General features: G+C 54.6%; 7 protein-coding genes and 1 non-coding gene across 8 annotated transcripts; 7 read left to right on the top strand and 1 right to left on the bottom strand.

The window, feature by feature from the left end:
• Window positions 1-573: 573 nt before the first annotated feature.
• On the top strand, window positions 574-2,642 carry VDAG_02133 (vitamin H transporter; the record flags this gene model as incomplete). Its single annotated transcript, XM_009658162.1, has 8 exons — window positions 574-839; window positions 903-913; window positions 978-1,062; window positions 1,113-1,487; window positions 1,548-1,787; window positions 1,847-1,993; window positions 2,053-2,266; window positions 2,322-2,642. 8 exons carry the CDS (start codon window positions 574-576, stop codon window positions 2,640-2,642), a joined length of 1,659 nt encoding a protein of 552 aa, XP_009656457.1.
• A 740-nt stretch (window positions 2,643-3,382) lies between these two features.
• VDAG_02132 (S-(hydroxymethyl)glutathione dehydrogenase) lies at window positions 3,383-4,807 on the top strand (the record flags this gene model as incomplete). Its single annotated transcript, XM_009658161.1, has 7 exons — window positions 3,383-3,464; window positions 3,537-3,591; window positions 3,651-3,797; window positions 3,862-4,423; window positions 4,477-4,505; window positions 4,560-4,652; window positions 4,711-4,807. 7 exons carry the CDS (start codon window positions 3,383-3,385, stop codon window positions 4,805-4,807), a joined length of 1,065 nt encoding a protein of 354 aa, XP_009656456.1.
• Window positions 4,808-5,268: 461 nt separating this feature from the next.
• VDAG_02131 (uncharacterized protein) lies at window positions 5,269-7,899 on the top strand (the record flags this gene model as incomplete). Its single annotated transcript, XM_009658160.1, has 6 exons — window positions 5,269-5,286; window positions 5,346-5,652; window positions 5,704-5,919; window positions 6,053-6,087; window positions 6,164-7,157; window positions 7,238-7,899. The coding sequence occupies 6 exons, from the start codon at window positions 5,269-5,271 to the stop codon at window positions 7,897-7,899; spliced, it is 2,232 nt and encodes a 743-aa protein (XP_009656455.1).
• A 157-nt stretch (window positions 7,900-8,056) lies between these two features.
• VDAG_02130 (uncharacterized protein) lies at window positions 8,057-10,656 on the bottom strand (the record flags this gene model as incomplete). The annotated part of the gene is made up of 3 exons (XM_009658159.1): window positions 8,057-8,089; window positions 8,154-10,320; window positions 10,382-10,656. 3 exons carry the CDS (start codon window positions 10,654-10,656, stop codon window positions 8,057-8,059), a joined length of 2,475 nt encoding a protein of 824 aa, XP_009656454.1.
• Window positions 10,657-11,966: 1,310 nt separating this feature from the next.
• Window positions 11,967-12,776, top strand: VDAG_02129 (uncharacterized protein; the record flags this gene model as incomplete). Its single annotated transcript, XM_009658158.1, has 1 exon — window positions 11,967-12,776. The coding sequence occupies one exon, from the start codon at window positions 11,967-11,969 to the stop codon at window positions 12,774-12,776; it is 810 nt and encodes a 269-aa protein (XP_009656453.1).
• A 2,007-nt stretch (window positions 12,777-14,783) lies between these two features.
• Window positions 14,784-15,602, top strand: VDAG_02128 (uncharacterized protein; the record flags this gene model as incomplete). Its single annotated transcript, XM_009658157.1, has 1 exon — window positions 14,784-15,602. The coding sequence occupies one exon, from the start codon at window positions 14,784-14,786 to the stop codon at window positions 15,600-15,602; it is 819 nt and encodes a 272-aa protein (XP_009656452.1).
• Window positions 15,603-16,584: 982 nt separating this feature from the next.
• Window positions 16,585-18,192, top strand: VDAG_02127 (glycosyl hydrolase family 43 protein; the record flags this gene model as incomplete). The annotated part of the gene is made up of 1 exon (XM_009658156.1): window positions 16,585-18,192. The coding sequence occupies one exon, from the start codon at window positions 16,585-16,587 to the stop codon at window positions 18,190-18,192; it is 1,608 nt and encodes a 535-aa protein (XP_009656451.1).
• A 389-nt stretch (window positions 18,193-18,581) lies between these two features.
• On the top strand, window positions 18,582-18,653 carry VDAG_20086. Its single transcript has one exon. It is a non-coding gene; the product is annotated as a tRNA-Gln (tRNA).
• The last annotated feature ends 429 nt before the right edge of the window (window positions 18,654-19,082 follow it).

Genomic DNA, 19,082 nt, shown 5'->3' with positions numbered 1-19,082 from the left:
CGAGTGGTCGAAAGACTTTGAGTGGGTCATACACGCAACGACTCTGGAATCGTTGCGCAATCACACCTCACTTCGGGACATTGTCAGGCGAATTAGCTCGAAGTCTTTGGCTTTAGCGACGGAGCGAACATCATCCGGAGACCGAAAGCGCTGGGGCTTCTCCTTTGCGCCGACAACTGGTCCGGGTCAACGTTGGCAGAAAAAACTAACTTTTAGGCTGACACACCAAATGTGCTCCCTTTCGAGATGCTCCTGAGCGGGGTCGCAAATCCAAATCCAGCCACGATCAACAACAGCAACGGACAGGACCTTTTCCGAGGCCCGCGAGTATCGCCAATTGCTCCATGCTCCGACAGGCCTACCAAGTCAGCGGCTCCTCGTGGCAATTTGAGTATCTGGGGTAGATCGACCTGCTGTCACTTACTCCGGGGCCCCGGACAACCAGTGGATACGATCGAATATAATTAAAACCTCGTCGGATGGCCATTGAGGATCCGAACGAACAAGTCGGACTCGGATTCTACGACCACAAGACTATACATCAGTTGCCGCTTTGCCGAGGAATTGCCCATCATGTCGAGCCCCCAGCAGAGAACGAACGACGAACTCAACATCCAGCCCGTGCACGAGCAGGCCCAGCGTCCATCCGACGCGGCAACGCCAGTTGATCCGCCCGAGAGTGTGGTCAAAAATGGAGTTGTGGTGAGCTCGTCTGCAAAGCCTCCGCAGAGAAACTTGTGGATTGCATGGCTTTACATCTTCGATTGGTACCCCAGCCACTACAGCAAGGAGGAGAAGAGACTTCTCAAGAAACTAGACCGCATTATCCTGCCCCTCATGTAAGCCTTGGTGTTCTCTCACATCAGCGTGTCGTAATTAGCAGCGCTAACTCTCATCGATAGCTGTTCCATGTGTATGTGATTCCTCTCCCATGGTCTTCCAGTTCAGCTGTGAAGGGAAAGTCTAACAATGACAAGATTTCATCAAATGGCTTGATCAATCAAACATCAACAATGCTTACAACTCCGGCATGAAGGAGGATCTCAATCTGAATGGCATTGAGTAAGATCCCGGTTGTCAAGACTTATCAAAACCTCTTACTTACTTTACAGGTACAATCTCTTTTCCACATTCTACAACATTGGTTACCTCGTACTAGAAATTCCCGTCATGTTGATTATCTCTCGACCCAAGCTGTCTCGCTGGATCCTGCCAATTTGCGAGCTGCTATGGACCATTGTCACTTTCTGTCAGTCTCGTAATAACAGCGCTGAGATGATCTACGGTATGCGCTTCCTCATGGGTCTTTTTGAGACCCCTGCTGCCAGCGGATCCTTGTATATCTTGGCCTCTTGGTACCGGTCCGAGGAGGTGTTCAAGCGCGCCGGCGTGTGGTATGTCTCTAGCAATATCGGCGCCATGTTTGGTGGCTACATGCAGGCCGCAGCTCACGCCGGCCTCGACGGCAAGGGTGGCATGCAGGGATGGTATGTTCACGAAAACGCCAGTCTCGAGTTCAACATGACATTGCTGACCTTTTCGCACAGGCGCTGGGTTTTCATCATTGACGGAATCATCTCCCTTCCCATTGCCATCGCAGGTTTCTTCCTGTACCCCGGTATCCCCACCAGCCCGCGCATCTGGTGGCTCAAGGAATCTGAACAGCAACTGGCTCAGGCCCGCATGCAGGATGACGGTGTGAGGAAGAGTCGCAAGATCGGCAAGCGCATGCTCAAGCGCGTCTTCACTCACTGGCACTTTTACGTTGCAGTGTGCACATACGTCTGGTATGAGCCATCATCTCCCCGATGACGGCCTACGCTTTGGCTAACATGTCACACTCTAGTTTTCAGCTGACTACCTGGGTTGCTGGCCAGATGATTGTCTGGGTCAAGTCGACGGGCGAGTATTCCGTCGAGATGATCAACATTCTCCCTACCGGCGTCCAAGCCTTCGCCATCGTTGTCGGTGTTGTAGTGCCCTCATTTGTGATGTGAGATCTCACTGGCTTCTGCAGTATCTCAGATGAACCATCGCTAACCCGCTTTGCAGGGTGTATCCAATCTGGGTTCCATTTTTCTTTGCGGCAACCATCCTTCTCTTCTGCCATTCCACACTTCTCGTCTGGGATACCCCGCTCGGTTTGCACTTGGCTGCGTACTTCATGCTCGGCATGACCTCGTGCATTACGCCCATGCTGTTCCCCTGGGTGCATCTCATCATGAAGGATGACAACGAGGCGAAGAGCTTCACGACTGGTGCCATGGTAAGTTTGTCATTCACGACAGGTCAAGGTTCCGCCCTAATGTTATGTGTCCCAGATGACTGTCGGCTGGGCTTTCTTCACGTGGTACAACGTGGTCACGTTCCCCATCACGGAGGGACCCCGTTGGACTCGTGGCTTCACGGCGAACGTCGTCCTGACCTGCTGCTACATGACCTTTTTCTTGATCGGGCAAATTCTCTGGCGACGCGACCAGAAGAGAGGCCTGTACAAGAGGTCTATTGAGGAGGAGGAAAACCAGGAGGCCCTGGACGCAAAGCTCGAGGAGCCCGACAGTTCCGACTCGAAGCCAGGACATGGTGCTATGGAGGTCGAGCAAAAGCCAGTGGGTCTGATTTTCACTGATCGCAAAGAGTAACACGGAAACCGTTGCCACGTGGTCTTTGTATCGCTGATGAGAATCCTGAAAGGCTTGTTTTGATGGTGAGCTTGGCGTTGGATGTAGGCCTCAATGTTGGTAGTAGTCGCTAGAGAGGGGAGGATGCCACGGTCAGCTAGTTGGAATGGATTACTTGCACATATTTCTCGAACGTGTCTTTGCGTCATGGTAGGACCGCATAGTGGTCAAATTTGCGTCTGAGAGCTTCACGAAGATCTACAAGCTTGCGGTTGAGTGACTTGAGTTGGCGGGGCCTCATATCTTGAGCCCATAGTTGTTTGTGGTTGGTGGTTTTAGTTCCATGTCTGCGCCACACATCACAGCCACCCCGAGGACGCTCAACTTCGTCAGTCCCACGTCCATCTCGAGGCATGGTCGTGATTTGAGTAAGGAGAACATGTTTATTGTCCTCGGCAATATGGTACACGTACAATTTGCCCGCGGGCCTTGAATACGGCGCTGTGAGTCTCTACTTTCATCTCAGCGCCACGCCCTTCAGCTCCATGCTTTTAAGCCGATGTCGGCAATTGACCCGCCTTACAAAGCACGATATGACTAAGGAGACTGCTGACGGCACGATCAAGGTTCGAGTCCCCCATTAGGTCACCCGAGACTAAACATCTGTTAACCACACTCCAGATGTCAAGCACAGGATCTGACCAAACAATTCCTTTTCTTCTCCAATAACACGTCCCTGGATTTTCTTCATCTCGTACAGCATGGATCGCTCCAAACCTATGAAGGCTGTTGTTTTCAATGGTCTGAAGAGTGTCTTGGTACAGGAGAAACCTATCCCAGCGAGTAAGACACTCACCTCTGACACGCTCAGCGACGGCTCTAGGGATCAAACCCACGTGCTGACTTTGCAAACAGTCCAAGATCCGAGAGATATCATCGTCCGTGTACAAGCTGCGGCTGTCTGTGGCTCGTACGTGGTTTTTCGGCAACCCCATGCGCTAGGCACAGATCAGTTAACTCACCACGCAGCGACCTCCATGTGTACCGTGGAATTGAGCCTTGCACGGCTGGCGTGACCATGGGCCATGAGTTTAGCGGTGAGGTTGTCGAGACTGGCACTTCGGTCAAGACTGTCTCCATCGGTGATAGGATTGTGTCTCCTTTCACAACCTCGTGGTTCGTGTTTATCTCCATTTCCTTATCGCCGAGACCAGAAACAGTGTTGACAACGAGCATGTAGCATGGAGTGCTACTTTTGCCGCAATGGATACTCATCGCGCTGCGAGAACAGTCTCTTGTTCGGCTGTGAGAAGCTCGACGGCGCACAAGCCGAGTATGTCCGCGTTCCCTTCGCCGACGGCACGGTTCTCAAGGCCCCGGAGAGCCTCATGACTGATGCTGCCCTTCTCATGGGCGACATCTGGCCGACTGGTTTCTTCGGCGCCTCGAATGCCAGGGAAATGCTTGGGCCCGAGAGGTGGGCCGATGCCGTCGTGGTTGTCATTGGGCTAGGCCCCGTCGGCCTGTGCGCCCTCATCACAGCCCTTGAGTACAGTCCTCGCAAGGTCTTTGCCATTGATGGCGTCGAAAGTCGCCTCAAGCTTGCGGCAGACCTCGGCGCAGAAACGCTAAACTTCCATGATGGCACGGCAGCCATGCTCAAGAGGATTCACGAGGTGACCGAGGGTCGTGGTGCTGATGCCATTATTGAAGTAGTCGGCCTCAAGCCGGCGATGCAGACCGCTTTTGACTTGGTTCGTCCGTGGGGCGTCATCAGCAGTGTCGGTGTTCACAGCCAGGAGGTTCGTTCCGCCGTATTGTCCTGTGAAGCCTAACCTAACCGCACGTTTAACAGCTTCCGTTCACCGGCGCAGATGGTTACGAGTAAGTCACAGACAGTCCAAGCCTTAGCTACCACCTTTGCTGAGAGCTATCTAGCAAGAACCTGCGTGTACAAATGGGTCGCTGTCCTGTCCGGTCCATCTTTTCTGATGCACTTGGTTTACTGGAAAAGAAGCAGCACCTCCTGGGGTACAGACGGCAACTCACCATCTCTATCAAGGGCTTTCGCATGCTAATAAGATGACAGATTCATGTTCGATAAAATAATCCCTCTTGACGAAGCGCCCGAGGGGTACAAGCTTTTTGACGAGATGAAGGTCCAAAAAGTCATTCTTAAGCCTTAGGAGGGCCGTCAGCAAACCATGCCCAGCGTATAATGAATAAATGTCGATCAAAACAAGTCATTTTTCAACGTGAAACGAACGAAGAATGGCCTCGCGATTCACGGCGCGTACCAGATACCAATGGAAAGATACTTCTTGACTACATGATCCACGGAAGGTACCTAGGTAGATAGACCAAACTTTCTCAATCTTGCCACACTCTCTGGCACTTGAAAACCAACTAACAAAAGAGACTCATGTTCACGAACACATGGTACGATATTCCCAGATTAAACCCCCGCTTTCAGAGGCGAGCTTGGGGGCTCTAGAAACGAACCGCAGCAGCCGCACCCCCTCCTCCAAACAGGGAGGCGTTCAAACACTCAATAACAGAGTTCCCGTTGCCTAGACCTGAAGTCAGACAAGTAAGGGTATTTCCGACGGCAAAAGGGCCGAGAGCTGCTGTACACAGCGGCAGGTTGATGGCCAACTCCACGACGGTATTGTCTTGCAAGTCCTGGCACGGGCCCGGCAGTTCACTGATGCAAGTTGATTGCAGCGCGTCCTCCAGGCATCCCACGACCGTCGTGCCGAGGGTGTTCTGGCTAATCAGATCGGTTCCAAGACAAGTGGCGACATTGCCGACGGCAAAGACGCCGAGGGCCGACGTGCAAAGAGGGATGGCGGCGACAAGGGCGAGTCCGTTCACGTTCCCAAGATCCTGGCATGGCGCGGGCACCTCGGCGCAGACAGGCACGACGGGTGTCGGCGTTGGCGTAGCGCAGAGGGCAGGATCGGTGATTGTGACGGTGCCAGATCTTATGCCAAAGGCAATTTCAAGACATTCAACAACGCTGGCGCCGGTGGTAGAAGAAGTAATCGAGCCGGTCGATAGACAGGTAGCAGCGCTACCCAAGGCGAAAGGCCCAAGAGCGACGGTGCAACCAGCGATGTTTCCGACCAGCGCCAAGCCGTTGCTGGACGACAAAGATGCACACGCGTCTGGGAGCGTCGTGATGCAGCGAGCCTCAAGTGCGGTCACAACACACTCCGCGATGTCAGCACCGGCGGTGAAGATGTTGATGCTGGTTGTCAAGCACGTCAGAATGTTGCCAGCCGCGAAGGGTCCAAGAGTAACTGTGCAAGACGCTAAAACGGGAATCAGAGCCAGTCCATCGGTGGTGGGTATTTCGGCACATCTGCCGGGCAGGCCAACACTGCAAGTCTCGGTCACAGTGGTTTGCGTTACGACACACTCAGAAATAGTGGAAGACGCGGAAGACTCGACAGTGGTAGATGGAGTAAGAGATGACTCGGCTGGCGCAGAGGAGACAGGCTCTGCACTTGAAGCTACCACTGACGACGCTGGCGCCGAAGAAGCTGGCGCAGAAGAAGCCGGCGCAGAAGAGGCTGGCGCAGAAGAAGCTGGTGCCGAAGAGGCCGGCGCAGAAGAGGCCGGCGCAGAAGAGGCTGGCGCAGAAGAAGCTGATGCCGAAGAGGCCGGCGCAGAAGAGGCCGGAGCAGAAGAAGCCGGCGCAGATGAAGCTGGCGCAGAAGAGGCTGGTGCTGATGATGCTGGCACAGAAGAAGCCGGCGCAGATGACGCTGGTGCGGATGAAGCTGGTGCAGAAGAAGCCGGTGCAGAAGAAGCTGGTGCCGACGACGCTTGTACCGACGATGCTGGTGCAGAAGAAGCTGGTACCGACGATGCTGGTGCTGACGACGCTGGTGCAGAAGCCGGTGCCGACGATGCTGGTGCAGAAGAAGCTGGTGCCGACGACGCTGGTACTGACGACGCTTGTACCGACGATGCTGGTGCAGAAGAAGCCGGTGCAGAAGCTGGTGCCGACGACGCTGGTGCAGAAGAAGCTGGTGCCGACGACGCTGGTACTGACGACGCTTGTACCGACGACGCTGGTGCTGACGATGCTGGTGCAGAAGAAGCTGGTGCAGAAGAAGCCGGTGCAGAAGCCGGTGCCGACGACGCTGGTGCAGAAGCTGGTGCCGACGACGCTGGTGCAGAAGAAGCCGGTGCCGACGACGCTGGTACTGACGACGCTGGTGCGGATGAAGCTGGTGCTGACGATGCTGGTGCAGAAGAAGCTGGTGCAGAAGAAGCCGGTGCAGAAGCCGGTGCCGACGACGCTGGTGCAGAAGAAGCCGGTGCCGACGATGCTGGTGCAGAAGAAGCTGGTGCAGAAGAAGCTGGTGCAGAAGAAGCTGGTGCAGAAGCCGGTGCCGACGACGCTGGTGCAGAAGCTGGTGCCGACGACGCTGGTACTGACGACGCTGGTGCTGACGACGCTGGCGCAGAAGCTGGTGCCGAAGAGGCCGGCGCAGAAGAAGCTGGAGCGGATGCAGCAGGCTGCGAGTTAGATGCAGCAGCAGAGGAACCAGATCCAGCACTTGACACAGGAGCTGAGGATGCTGCACTTGATGAAACCGGCGCAGCACTTGATGCAGCTGCTGATGAGGCTGGCTGGGAGGACGCAGGCACAAGGCTCGAAGCTGCTGCAGAAGAGACAGGTCCAGCACTCGAAGCAGCTCCAGAAGAAGCAGCGCCAGACGAAGCAGGGCCAGACGAAGCAGCGCTAGAAGAGACAGGTCCTGCGGTCGAAGCAGCGCCAGACGAAGCAGCGCCAGAAGAAGCAGCGCCAGAAGAGATAGGTCCTGCGCTCGAAGCAGCGCTAGACGAAGCAGCGCCAGACGATGCAGCGCCAGAAGAGATAGGTCCTGCGCTCGAAGCAGCGCCAGATGAAGCAGCTCCAGACGAAGCAGCGCTCGAAGCAGCGCCAGAAGAGACAGGTCCTGCGCTCGAAGCAGCTCCAGAGGAAGCAGCGCCAGAAGAGACAAGTCCTGCGCTCGAAGCAGCTCCAGACGAAGCAGCGCCAGAAGAGACAGCTCCTGCGCTCGAAGCAGCTCCAGACGATGCTGCTACAGATGAAGCAGCGCCAGACGAAGCAGCTCCAGACGTAGCAGCTCCAGACGATGCTGCTCCAGACGAAGCAGCTCCAGACGAAGCAGCTCCAGACGATGCTGCTACAGACGATGCTTCTGCAGACGAAACAGCTCCAGAGGAAGCAGCTCCCCCACTTGAAGCGGCAGACGTCTGAGCCCCTGAGGGATCCTGAGTACTCAAAGTAACGGACTGTTGGCCGGAGGCAGCTGAGGCACCGTTAGTCTCGCTTGCGGACGATGGCTCGTCGCTCGGTCCAACAGGCGTGAAAATAATCTGAGTGCCAATAGTGCCCGTTCCGGTAGGAGCAAGGGTCAAGGTTGAAGGACCGGAGCCAGTCCACGAGCCTCCATTAAGTGTAGTATAAGGTCCGGTAAACGTTGTTGTTGACTCGGAAGGAACAAAGACGACCACAGTACCCGTCAGGTCACCAGAAGCCGGATCCCTCGTAAACGCTGTAGGGACAGTTCCTGTCCAAGAACCTCCCGTGACTGTGGTAAAGGGGCCGGTAAAGGTAGTTTCAGCCGCATTGGAAGGGTCAAGCACAATGATAGTGCCCGTGGCGTCGCCTGGTCCCGGTGGGAGGGTAATTGATGTAGGAACCGAACCTGTCCAGCTACCACCCTCAACAGTTGTGAATGGCCCAGTGAAAGTCGTCGTAATATCCGACGTAGGATTCAAGATAATAACTGTGCCAGTAGGATCGCCTTCGTCAGGGGCCAGCGTGATTGTAGTTGGTACTGTCCCAGTCCAGCTTCCGCCATCGACAGTTGTGAAGGGCCCAGTGAAGGTGGCTGGGCCCGTCGGCGTAGGACTCAAGATAATGACAGTGCCAGTGGGATCGCCTTCGTCGGGAGCCAGGGTGATAGTGGTAGGCACGGTCCCAGTCCAGCTTCCGCCATCAACAGTTGTGAAGGGCCCAGTGAAAGTGGCGGCGTCTGTCTGTTGGGGGTCAAGAATAATAACCGTTCCTGTAGAGTCACCTGGTCCTGGAGGCAGGGTAATAGACGTAGGGACAGTTCCAGTCCAGCTTCCGCCATCAATCGTAGTGAAAGGTCCTGTAAAGACTGGAGCCTCTGTTGCAGTGGGGTTCAGCACAATGACTGTTCCAGTGGCGTCGCCAGGGCCAGGAGGCAGAGTAACAGTCGTTGCACTAGTGCCAGACCAGCTACCTCCAGTCACTGTTGTAAAAGGACCTGTGAAAGTTGTCGCTCCTGTGATCTCAGGCTCGAGGACAATCACGGTTCCAGTAGCGTCGCCAGGACCAGGAGGCAGAGTAACAGTCGTTGCACTAGTGCCAGTCCAGCTACCACCAGTCACCGTTGTAAAAGGACCTGTGAAAGTTGTTGCTCCTGTGATCTCAGGCTCAAGGACAATCACGGTTCCAGTGGCATCGCCAGATCCAGGAGGAACGGTGACTGTTGTGGCAGCGGTGCCAGTCCAGCTACCACCAGTCACCGTTGTAAACGGGCCAGTGAAAGTGGTCGCTCCTGTGATCTCAGGCTCAAGGACAATCACGGTTCCAGTGGCATCGCCAGATCCAGGAGGAACGGTGACTGTGGTGGCAACAGTGCCAGTCCAGCTACCACCAGTCACCGTTGTGAACGGGCCAGTGAAAGTGGTCGTAGTACCCTCGGGATTGAGAACAACCACAGTACCCGTAGTATCTCCCGGGCCAGGAGGGACGGTGACTGTGGTGGCAGCAGTGCCAGTCCAGCTACCACCAGTCACCGTTGTGAACGGGCCAGTGAAAGTGGTCGCGGTACCCTCGGGATTGAGAACAACCACAGTACCCGTAGTATCTCCCGGGCCAGGAGGGACGGTGACTGTGGTGGCAGCAGTACCAGTCCAGCTACCTCCAGTCACCGTTGTGAATGGACCAGTAAAGATAGTAGCATCAGTGACTTCTGGATCAAGGATCACTACAGTGCCCGTAGAATCCCCTGGCCCAGGGGGCAGTGTAAAGGCTGTGGTGGCTGTACCAGTCCAGCTCCCGCCGGTGACTGTAGTGAACGGCCCAGTAAAGGTGACTGCGTCGGTCACAGTTGGGTTGAGAATAATAATGGTGCCAGTGGAATCCCCAGCACCTGGCGGTCTGGTTATAGTAGTTGGTGCTGTGCCAGTCCAACTCCCACCTGTGACCGTGGTGAATGGTCCGCTGAAGTCCGAGTCTGCAGTCGGGTTCAGAACAATGACCGTGCCAGTAGGGTCTCCTGCATCAGGCGCAACTGTAATCGTAGTAGGTGCTGTGCCAGTCCATGTACCACCAGTTATAGTAGTGAATGGTCCATCGAAGCCGGAATCAGAAGAAGGATCGAGGATAATCACTGTGCCAGTGGGATCGCCAGGGTTTGGGGCAAGAGTCACGGTTGTGGCAGCTGTGCCAGTCCATATGCCTCCTGTGACGGTGGTAAAGGGACCGGTAAACCCAGGGCCCTGTTTGGTAGGCTCGAGAATCACAACTGTTCCTGTTGTGTCAGAGCCGGCGGGGGGGACGGTCAAGGTCGTTGCAGTGGTGCCCGTCCATGTCCCACCAGTCACAGTGGTGAGGGGTCCGGTGAAAGCAGAATCAGGGTTTCTAGCAAGCAAAACAGTTAATAACTTACAATGGCGGAGGATACGTGATGGGATTCACTCACAAGGTTGAAGTCGAACGTGCGGTCGTGGTGGCCAAGAATTCGGAAATAAGAAGAGTCGGTGCATTGGAAACGTTTATGGTAGTCCCGGCGATGGTCAACACTGTGTTCGAACACACAAGTGTGCTGATGTAAATTGGAACTTTTTCGACACAGACCACAGGCTGCAGAGTGACCTCGGCGTGAGGGCAAACTGTTTGTGGCTCAGGACGCGCTGCCCCTGGTTGTGGAAGCAGTGCCAATCCACTCAGCACTGTAAGCGTGAGTGAGTTGAGCATGGTTTCGAGTTACCTTCCCAAACGAACGGCAACAGATGGAACTGGTTGACTTGAGAAGAAGAAAGAAGCGAGTGACTTGATGGCTGCCAAACTGAGTTCTCAGAGCAGTGAAGCGCATAGGGCGGTTTATATGTGTAGTCTCTGTTGGTTGTGATCGAAGGATGGGATCACTCATGGTCTCTTAGAGCCTCCCTCGAGTTCCTCGGATGGAATCTCTGGTCTACCTTGACTCCACCCCTTGAAGGTGGGCACAACAGACGCATTCGCTCATTGAAAGCTTGGCTTTGCCCCTTTCCGGTCAACCCTTGATCACAGAGGGTGTCCTCGCTGCGTATAGCTTGACACTAGTCGAGACGTGCTCCCGTACCACGGTGTCTGAAAGCTGATCAAGCCACCGAGGCCAGGTGCCAAGACTGAGGAGGCACACGAACGCAATGGCATGCAGACAGCCTGGCCAGACATGAATAAAGCTCGTGAAGACGCGCAAGCTTCGAGCGATTCACGCCACTACCGCTGCTCTGCTAAACACGAACCCGCGTTGGAATTGGTCTCATCACGTCAAGACTGACATGCTATGAGACGAGGGTTGTTCCCCGTCACATGTGATGAAAGAGATAACTGTCTCAACTAAGGTTCATCTCCTCACTTGTCCAGATGGCCTGATTCGATGCTTGCAGCAATGTTAACGAACTATACCTTCGGGGCTGAAATATCATTTCCGGTATGCAGTGAAGCTCGTCTACAAATTGACGTCCGGAATGAGTTAATGAGGGCGAATACTGCCAAGTCGTGAACCAAAACCCCATAAGCCAGCGTGGCGGGCCTTCTTTGGGACAGACGTGTCAGATGTAGTGGCGGCAGACTGAGTCACAAAGCTGACACTTTCGAATTGCATAGTGTGACGCCTCGTATCAAGTTACCGCTGCCGAGACAATTAGGATGTAAGTTCGTGGCTGAAGAGCTGGAGTTTTGATAATAGCACCTGTCGAGTCAGGCGGAGCTGACAGGAAACTGTCTCATGGCCGGCCAAACTAGGGGAATGAAGGGTCAACTTGGAGATATCAACAAGATGCATCGGGACGTAGTCTGCTTTCAGTACAACTGCTCCAGAATGCGGAAGGTAGTTTCTGGGAAATTTCAAAATCTGCAATCACCTTTTAGGTTGCGCGCCAGTCTTGGACGTATTTAGAGGCGGCTTGCGGCCTCCCAACTGGTAGTATTGACACAACAGTGGCCCAATCGACTAATCCCTTCACCCAGCCCAAAATTCGACATTACTTCCACATTCGTTTGATCTCGTTTTTTTCACAATGTTTCTGCCACTGCTGTTTCTTCTCCCTGTTCTCTCCTCGGCCCTCAGTCTTGAGCGCCCCATCGACAAGCGCTGTGCAGGAGCTGCGGTTTTGGCCCCCCCCGTCACCTGGACAAGTCTCCGTCCAACGCAAACATGGGCTGCTCAGGACGATAGCAAGTCTGCTTGCCCGGTGACCTACACCACTGTACTCCCTACTCTAGGTCCTGGTCCAGAGCCGGGCTCTCCCAGTGGTCTACATCCCCACACGTACACTGTGACATACGACTGCGATGGCACAAGCTACTCGCCCTGCCAACTTCCTGGCTTAAAAGACATCTGTCCCCCCGGGTTTGTCAAGACTGCGACTGTCTGTGACACGTGTGGTTCTTCGCCAGTCACATACACGCTGACACTTCTGGAACCGACCCCTACGGCTGTGCCACATGCCACAGACAAGAAGGGGCCGGATTCGACGAACGTGCCTCCAAGCCCTGGCTCGGACCATTCTGCTGATCATCCTGGCGATCATTCCGATGGTGGCGGCGGGGTCAAACCAGCGATTCCGATACCTCCTCAGCCCGAGTCTGGACCTGACAGCAACTCAACCGAGCATATCGAAACTCCCTCCAGTCCAAGCAGCAAGGGTTCGGCGGGTGATCGCATCAGCGGCACTAGCAGCACAGAAGCTTCTGGCCCGGAAGCCACCGACCAAGGATCCACGGAGCACGTTGAAGTTTCGGCCGGCGCTAGTCTCAGAATGTTCCAGTGGTTGGGCGAGACACTAGCAGTAGGTCTCGTTCTGGCAGCTGTCAACTTTCCCCTCTAAGAAGCAACCCACACGTACCTTACTGAATCGGGCGTCCGAAAATGTGGATCAGTGATCAAGCGTTTCCGTGGAGGGCACTGGACGCGCGCCGCAACAGGCAGCTTTCCCGCGGAGGATGGGCCCAGTCACAGCAAACCTGGTATTAGAAGCTTAGCGAATGTTACCATCTTGTCCGCTGCCATATGATGCGGCCTTAGTGAAGCCTCTCGAGGTCCCTTGTTTGTGAGCCTCGCTGAGATGACACCGCTCCGGAAGCGCAGAATCCGCTGGCTGTCATTTAGAGCTGACACACGGATCGCTTAGTTTGTCCGTTGGCATGGCGGCGCCAGGGTCTATACCATTGTTCCCCTGTTCAGCTGCGAAGTGGGGCCGCCAAACTTTAATATTGAGATTAGCTCAGTCCCAAGGCAGCGGTTGTACCATTTCCCTCTCTCCCCTTGGTCTGAGACACTCGGAATCACTGGCTCATTAGTTCGGCCTGAGCCGTTGCCGCCATGCTACAAAGACAACCTGACAGCGACGATCTTGAATCGACAACGACCAAACCACGTGCTATTGGAGGGCAGTGCTATCCAGCAGAGGTTAACAGGCGACGTGTTTGCCGGATTTGTCTGTAGCGCCAGCTTGCCCTCTCGTGGATTTCCGCACTGGTCAAGCGTGACATGGATCGGGCAATGAAAGTGTTCGAGTTGGTAACCGTGAAGTCTTTGGCAGCAAAATGTCTCATTCCAGCGCCACTTCCTCTCCATGCGATGTCTGGACTCCGGAACCCGGCTCCCAGTAAACTTGAGGATATGACCTACTCTGCATTGAGGTGACACATTCAAGGCCCCTGCACTTGCACACTAATCTTCTGCTGCTGATGATTGAGAATTGCTAAATGGGAAAATCAAACTCGTACTTATGGGATAAGTATACGGCTGTCTCTCTTTGCCCGCATGTCTGCCTACGCAGCACATACAGGACGCTGAAAGACTCTTCCTTGTCATCGTATTTACAGAGATCTTTGATGAACACCAGACAAACCATTGTCATATTCAAAGTTCAACAAAGTGCTACCATTCAAAGCTGGGGAGGCATCAAACCACAGCATGATGAGTATACAATCAAATCCATGGGCAGGACCTCTGCTGGGAACCCTTTTTACACTGGACCTAAGATGCTGCAAACCTGATGTTGAAGACATCTACTATCACTGCTGCTGCCTCCTTCCACGTTGCCTTACTGAAAGACAGCAAGTATGATCAGGCAAAACAGCTCAATCAACGATATAGATGAACTACCTAGACACTGGTGGCGCTCTTGTATCAAGCTTTGTACTGGATAGACGGTCCGACACTATGATACCAGAACTTGAAACCACCTTGCACCGACCTTCTTTTGGTTCTGCACGGCCGACTGAACTGCCTTGCCTCCTCAATGAGTTGAACATGATGCCTCCGCGTGTACCCTATTCAAGTTCGCACCCACGATGATACTGTGCCCGCAAATCTATACGAGAGCCCGCCAGCCAATAAATCTAGACTACAAGCTACTGGTGAGCGTACATAGCTTCATTGGGACACGCAATTCACTGAACTGCGCCTGGAATATTTATTGGATTTCTTTCGAGTGTTTGAGGTCGAAAATAATTTACTGAATGAGCCCCAACCACACCTCATCCTCGATAGCTTCACAACACAACCTGGAATTTCACGAACAACCCATCGATTCGAACTCAGAACCATTCATCGAAACTTGAATTCAATTTGATCGTAAGTTATCTCTTTTCACCCGTTCCTTCATCATCTGGTGACTCCCGCGTCCGTCACTTTCCGGTGTGTTCCGCCGTCTTCTGACAGGGCCGTCCGGTCCTCGTTCCCACCATACCATTGCGTATTTCCTCTGGCTATTGAGTTTGAATTGCGATGAAAATTTCATACTTTGTTTGAGATTTTGCAAAGTCTTGAAAGCTATTTCCCATCAGACGAGAACAGGCAGCACGTGCTAAATAGAGATCAGGACACAATGGATCCTTACAACAACAATCATAACAACTACTTCCTGCCTTGGGGCAGCGAAGATGAAAACCATCACGATCAAAGGCCCAACAATCACAACAACAATCACAACGACAATCAGAACTACTACTACCCCCCTCCTCCTGTTTCTCCCGGCCCTCCTGTTCCTCCCAGCCCTCCTGTTCCTCCTGTTCCTCCCGGTCCTCCTGGTTATCTCGGTCCTCACGGTCCTCCCGGTCCTCTCGGTCCTCTCGGTCCTTCCGGTCCTCCTGGTTATCTCGGTTTTTGCGGTCCTCCACCCAGCCCTCCCGGTTCTAGGGCAGTCTGTCCCAGTGCCTGGTCCATGCCTCCTACAGCTCCCGCCCCTCCCACAGCTCCCGTTCCTCCCGCCCCCTCCCTCCGGCAGACCATGTCCACAAAGGCTCACTGGAAGTGCCGACTTTGCAGCTCCCGCAAGTTCACCTCGCTGCCGAAGAACCAGCGACACCCTCGGGACAAGTGCCGCGCTCCCCTCTCCAACCCCCGCCGCATCGTTCAGCACTACGCCACGATGCACTTTGAGCACAGCGAACTCGAGCGCTGCAACGAGCTGGCCGACTGTCTTGAGGCCAACCGCGCTTTCTTCGCTCCCTGGATCGAGCGGCGTCTGCGGGAGTGTAATCTCGATGCCAGCCAGGACATTGACCATGCGATCTACCACCTTCGTCGTTCGGGCAAAATGCTCATGACACTCCGTAAGGTCGCCTTTTGCGCTCCCAAGGAAGTTGCTCCGACTTCCAACGAGGAGGATTCTGCTCCAGCTCCCGGCGAGGAGGAAACTCAGTAGAAAACCTTCATTGGATTCCTCCCAGTGTTGTTACTGCCGATATGCAGCTTGAGCTTCACGGAAAACCCATCACATGTGACTTCGGTTACGAAGTTCGATGAATGCGCCTCGATGAGGACTTTGGTCTTGTAAGTTCATTCGGACCCGCTACCAATGTTGCAATGACTAACCCCATTGCACAGGTCTACTACGTCGACGAATAGATCAATCACGAACAGGGAGGGGAAACACGGCGTTATTTTGTTTTTCTAGGTAGCTCAGAATGCTACCTTGCCGCTTGAGTCGGCTGAAAGTCTGGATTCTTCGTGATGTCAACGTGAGTTCTACTTTGCAACGACAACGGGAGCCTGCCTTCGTGGATATAAGCGTTTTATGAAGGCTTGCACGCCACACCTCCCCCTGTAAACCTCAATTGAACAAGTCATAATAACCCACATCGATCGACGTGGGCCACATCAAGGCTTGTACACAGGTCATTCTGCGTCTTCGGCGAGCTGGTGCCCATTTTGAGATTGCGAATGTTAATTTAATCGGCCGACATGCCGGCGACTAAGTGGCTGTTGGCTGTTCCTTCCCGGAGTTAAGAAGCCTCTTAAACGTCAAAAAGTCTCAATCAAGTCACTATCGGAGCTCTATTCTTTAAGCTCGTTTTTGCAAAAGTAGTCTCCGGGATGAGGTGGTCTCGGTTGGTGCGCATCTGGAGTCCAGGGTGATGAATACGACAGTCTCCGCATCACGGATGATCACGTACCGTGATCCATGCGGGTGTTTCTCCATGGAGCAGACGTCTCCTGCCCGCTAACGCATACCATACGATGATCTGCCACGGAGCCAGTGCAATTAGTCCGATGCTGGCAATTTGTCCGCCGCCGCGAAATGCTTTGTCTCCCGACATTTTGAAGTTGCTTAAAAGAGGTCGACATCGCCTCTGGAAGGCAATGACCGACAGAGGTAGGCATTCAGGAACTCCGAAATCATTGTGATGGTTTCCGTCAAGCTTCTCCTCTTGCTGGGGTTGCTCTCTGCGGCGACTGCTGTTGTGGGTTCCGCTCACGTCGCGCGTTGTGGACAAAACGAAACCTCAGACTCCTTCACCAACCCAGTGCTCTACGAGGACTACCCCGACAACGACATTTTCACGGGCCCTGACGGCAAATTCTACTTCTCAGCGTCCAACTTCCATTTCAGCCCCGGATCACCTATCCTCCGTTCCGAGGACCTTGTCAATTGGGAACCCGTGGGCCACTCGATCCCACGCCTCAACTTTGGCGACGGCTACAATCTCAACAACGGCCGAGCCTACCGTGGCGGCACCTGGGCCTCGACACTGCGCTACCGCAAAAGCAATGGCCTCTGGTACTGGATTGGCTGTGTCAACTTTTGGCACACGTGGATTTTCACAGCGCCCTCGCCCGAAGGTCCCTGGAGCACAAGTGCACGTCTGGGCGACGGCGTATGCTATTACGACCTCGGCTTGCTTATTGACGATGACGACGCGATGTACGTCGTTTACGGCTCTGGCAATGTACGCGTCGCCCAACTCTCTGCAGATGGCCTTTCCGAAGCTCGCTCGCAGGAAGTCTTCAAAGCCGCCGACGTGGGTGCTGATTCGATCGAGGGCAACCGCATGTACAAGATCAACGGTACTTACTACATCCTCAATGATCGGCCCGGGTCGACGACGTACATTTGGAAATCCGAAAGCCCATGGGGCCCCTACGAGGCCAAGATACTCGTCGACAGCGTGACGCCGCCCCTCAACGGCGGCAACTCGCCGCACCAGGGCAGCCTCATCGAGACGGCAAAGGGCGATTGGTACTTCATGTCGTTCACCTGGGCCTACCCTTCAGGTCGTCTTCCCGTTCTTGCGCCCATCACCTGGGGCGCCGACGGTTTCCCCGTCTTCGTCAAGGGCGCCAACGGCGGCTGGGGAGCCGAATACCCCCTGCCCTTGCCTGCTGAGCCTCTCTTCAATTGGACCTTCACCGAGACGTTCGCCGGCTCGTCGCTTGGCCCGACCTGGGAGTGGAACCACAACCCCGACAACGAGAAGTTCAAGGTGAACAACGGCCTGACGCTCAGCACCGCCAGCGTCACGACCGACCTCTACGCGGCGAAGAACACGCTAACGCACCGCATCCACGGCGAGTTCCCCGTTGGCACGCTCGAGCTCGACTTTTCGTCTCTCGCCGACGGTGACCGCGCCGGCCTCGCGGCGTTCCGCGACCAGAGCGCCTCCATCGGCGTGGACCGCGCCGGCGACGCGTACACGCTGACTGCTGTGCACGGCATGATCATCGACGAGTGGAACGGGACGACGATTTCGACGGGACGCGTCGAGGCGACGGCACCGGTGCCTACTGGGGCGCGCAAGGTATGGCTGCGGGCAGAGCTCGACGCGAGGCCCGCGGGCACGAGAGCGGCGAACTTCTTGTACAGCTTCGACGGCAAGGCGTTCACGACGCTGGGCGGAACGTATCAGATGACGAACGGCTGGGCATTCTTCCTGGGGTACCGGTTCGGAATCTTCAACTACGCAACCAAGGCACTCGGGGGTTCGGTCAAGGTTGGGTCGTTCACGACAGCGTGATCAGATTGTCCAGAGACACCAGGGCCGTGCTTGGCAGGGTCTCATGATGTGTGGTGTTGTGCAGGTTCCCGCTGTTTTGCAAGGTGTGCTTGCATATCTCGGCTGCAAGGCGGCCTGTGTTTGGGTTGAGAGAAGCAATTGGAATGGCGGGGCGACACGACGCGCGGCGTTGTCTAAGATTCGTTGCTAGTTGATGCAGCTCGATTAACTTTGATCGCGATTATCGGGCGCTACTGAAGAGCGATGCAACTGGATCGTGGATAGGTGACATTGAGTCGGGCACTGACGATACAATTGCATCCTTGCAAGTGGCTGCAGCTGGCTGGCTGAGGAGTAAGCTACATGATACGCTACGACAACCCAGGTTTTCATCAAATGAAAACAGTCCGGGTCTAATGGTCTAATGGTTATGACTGCGGATTCTGATTCCGCCAGCCCAGGTTCGATTCCTGGTTGGACCTGATTTCTAGTGTTTTGCCTTTTGTGTGCATCACATTTCTTTTGGTACTCGCCCGGATTATGCCCTAGCCAGCATTCTTGAAGTGATCACATCGACGACCACACTGTTCCTAAACACATGGTCAAGGCGAGGTGGCCCATAGATAGTGTGAAGATGGCCTCAGCCACGGGTTCTAGATCTCCGACCAGCGGCGAGCGTCTGAGATGAAGACTGGAGACAGACCAACAGGAGAACATCAGGGATGCATCGAAGCCTAAGGTAGTCATCATCCAAGGAGTCTCACACGTAAATTGGATTGAATAAGCCCGAGCGGCGTGAAGCAGTTCAATCATTGACCAAGCAGGGGTACATCCGCCTACCACAAGGTCGATCGTCCGGCTATCCGAAGCCACAATTACCCAACGCGAGTGAACCTGTTGTCATGCCTTGC

This window comes from Verticillium dahliae, genomic scaffold, assembly GCF_000150675.1.
Source record: "Verticillium dahliae VdLs.17 supercont1.3 genomic scaffold, whole genome shotgun sequence".
NCBI lineage: Eukaryota > Fungi > Ascomycota > Sordariomycetes > Glomerellales > Plectosphaerellaceae > Verticillium > Verticillium dahliae.
The sequence above is the reverse complement of the archived record's forward strand: the minus strand, read 5'-3'. Positions and strand labels throughout refer to the sequence as shown.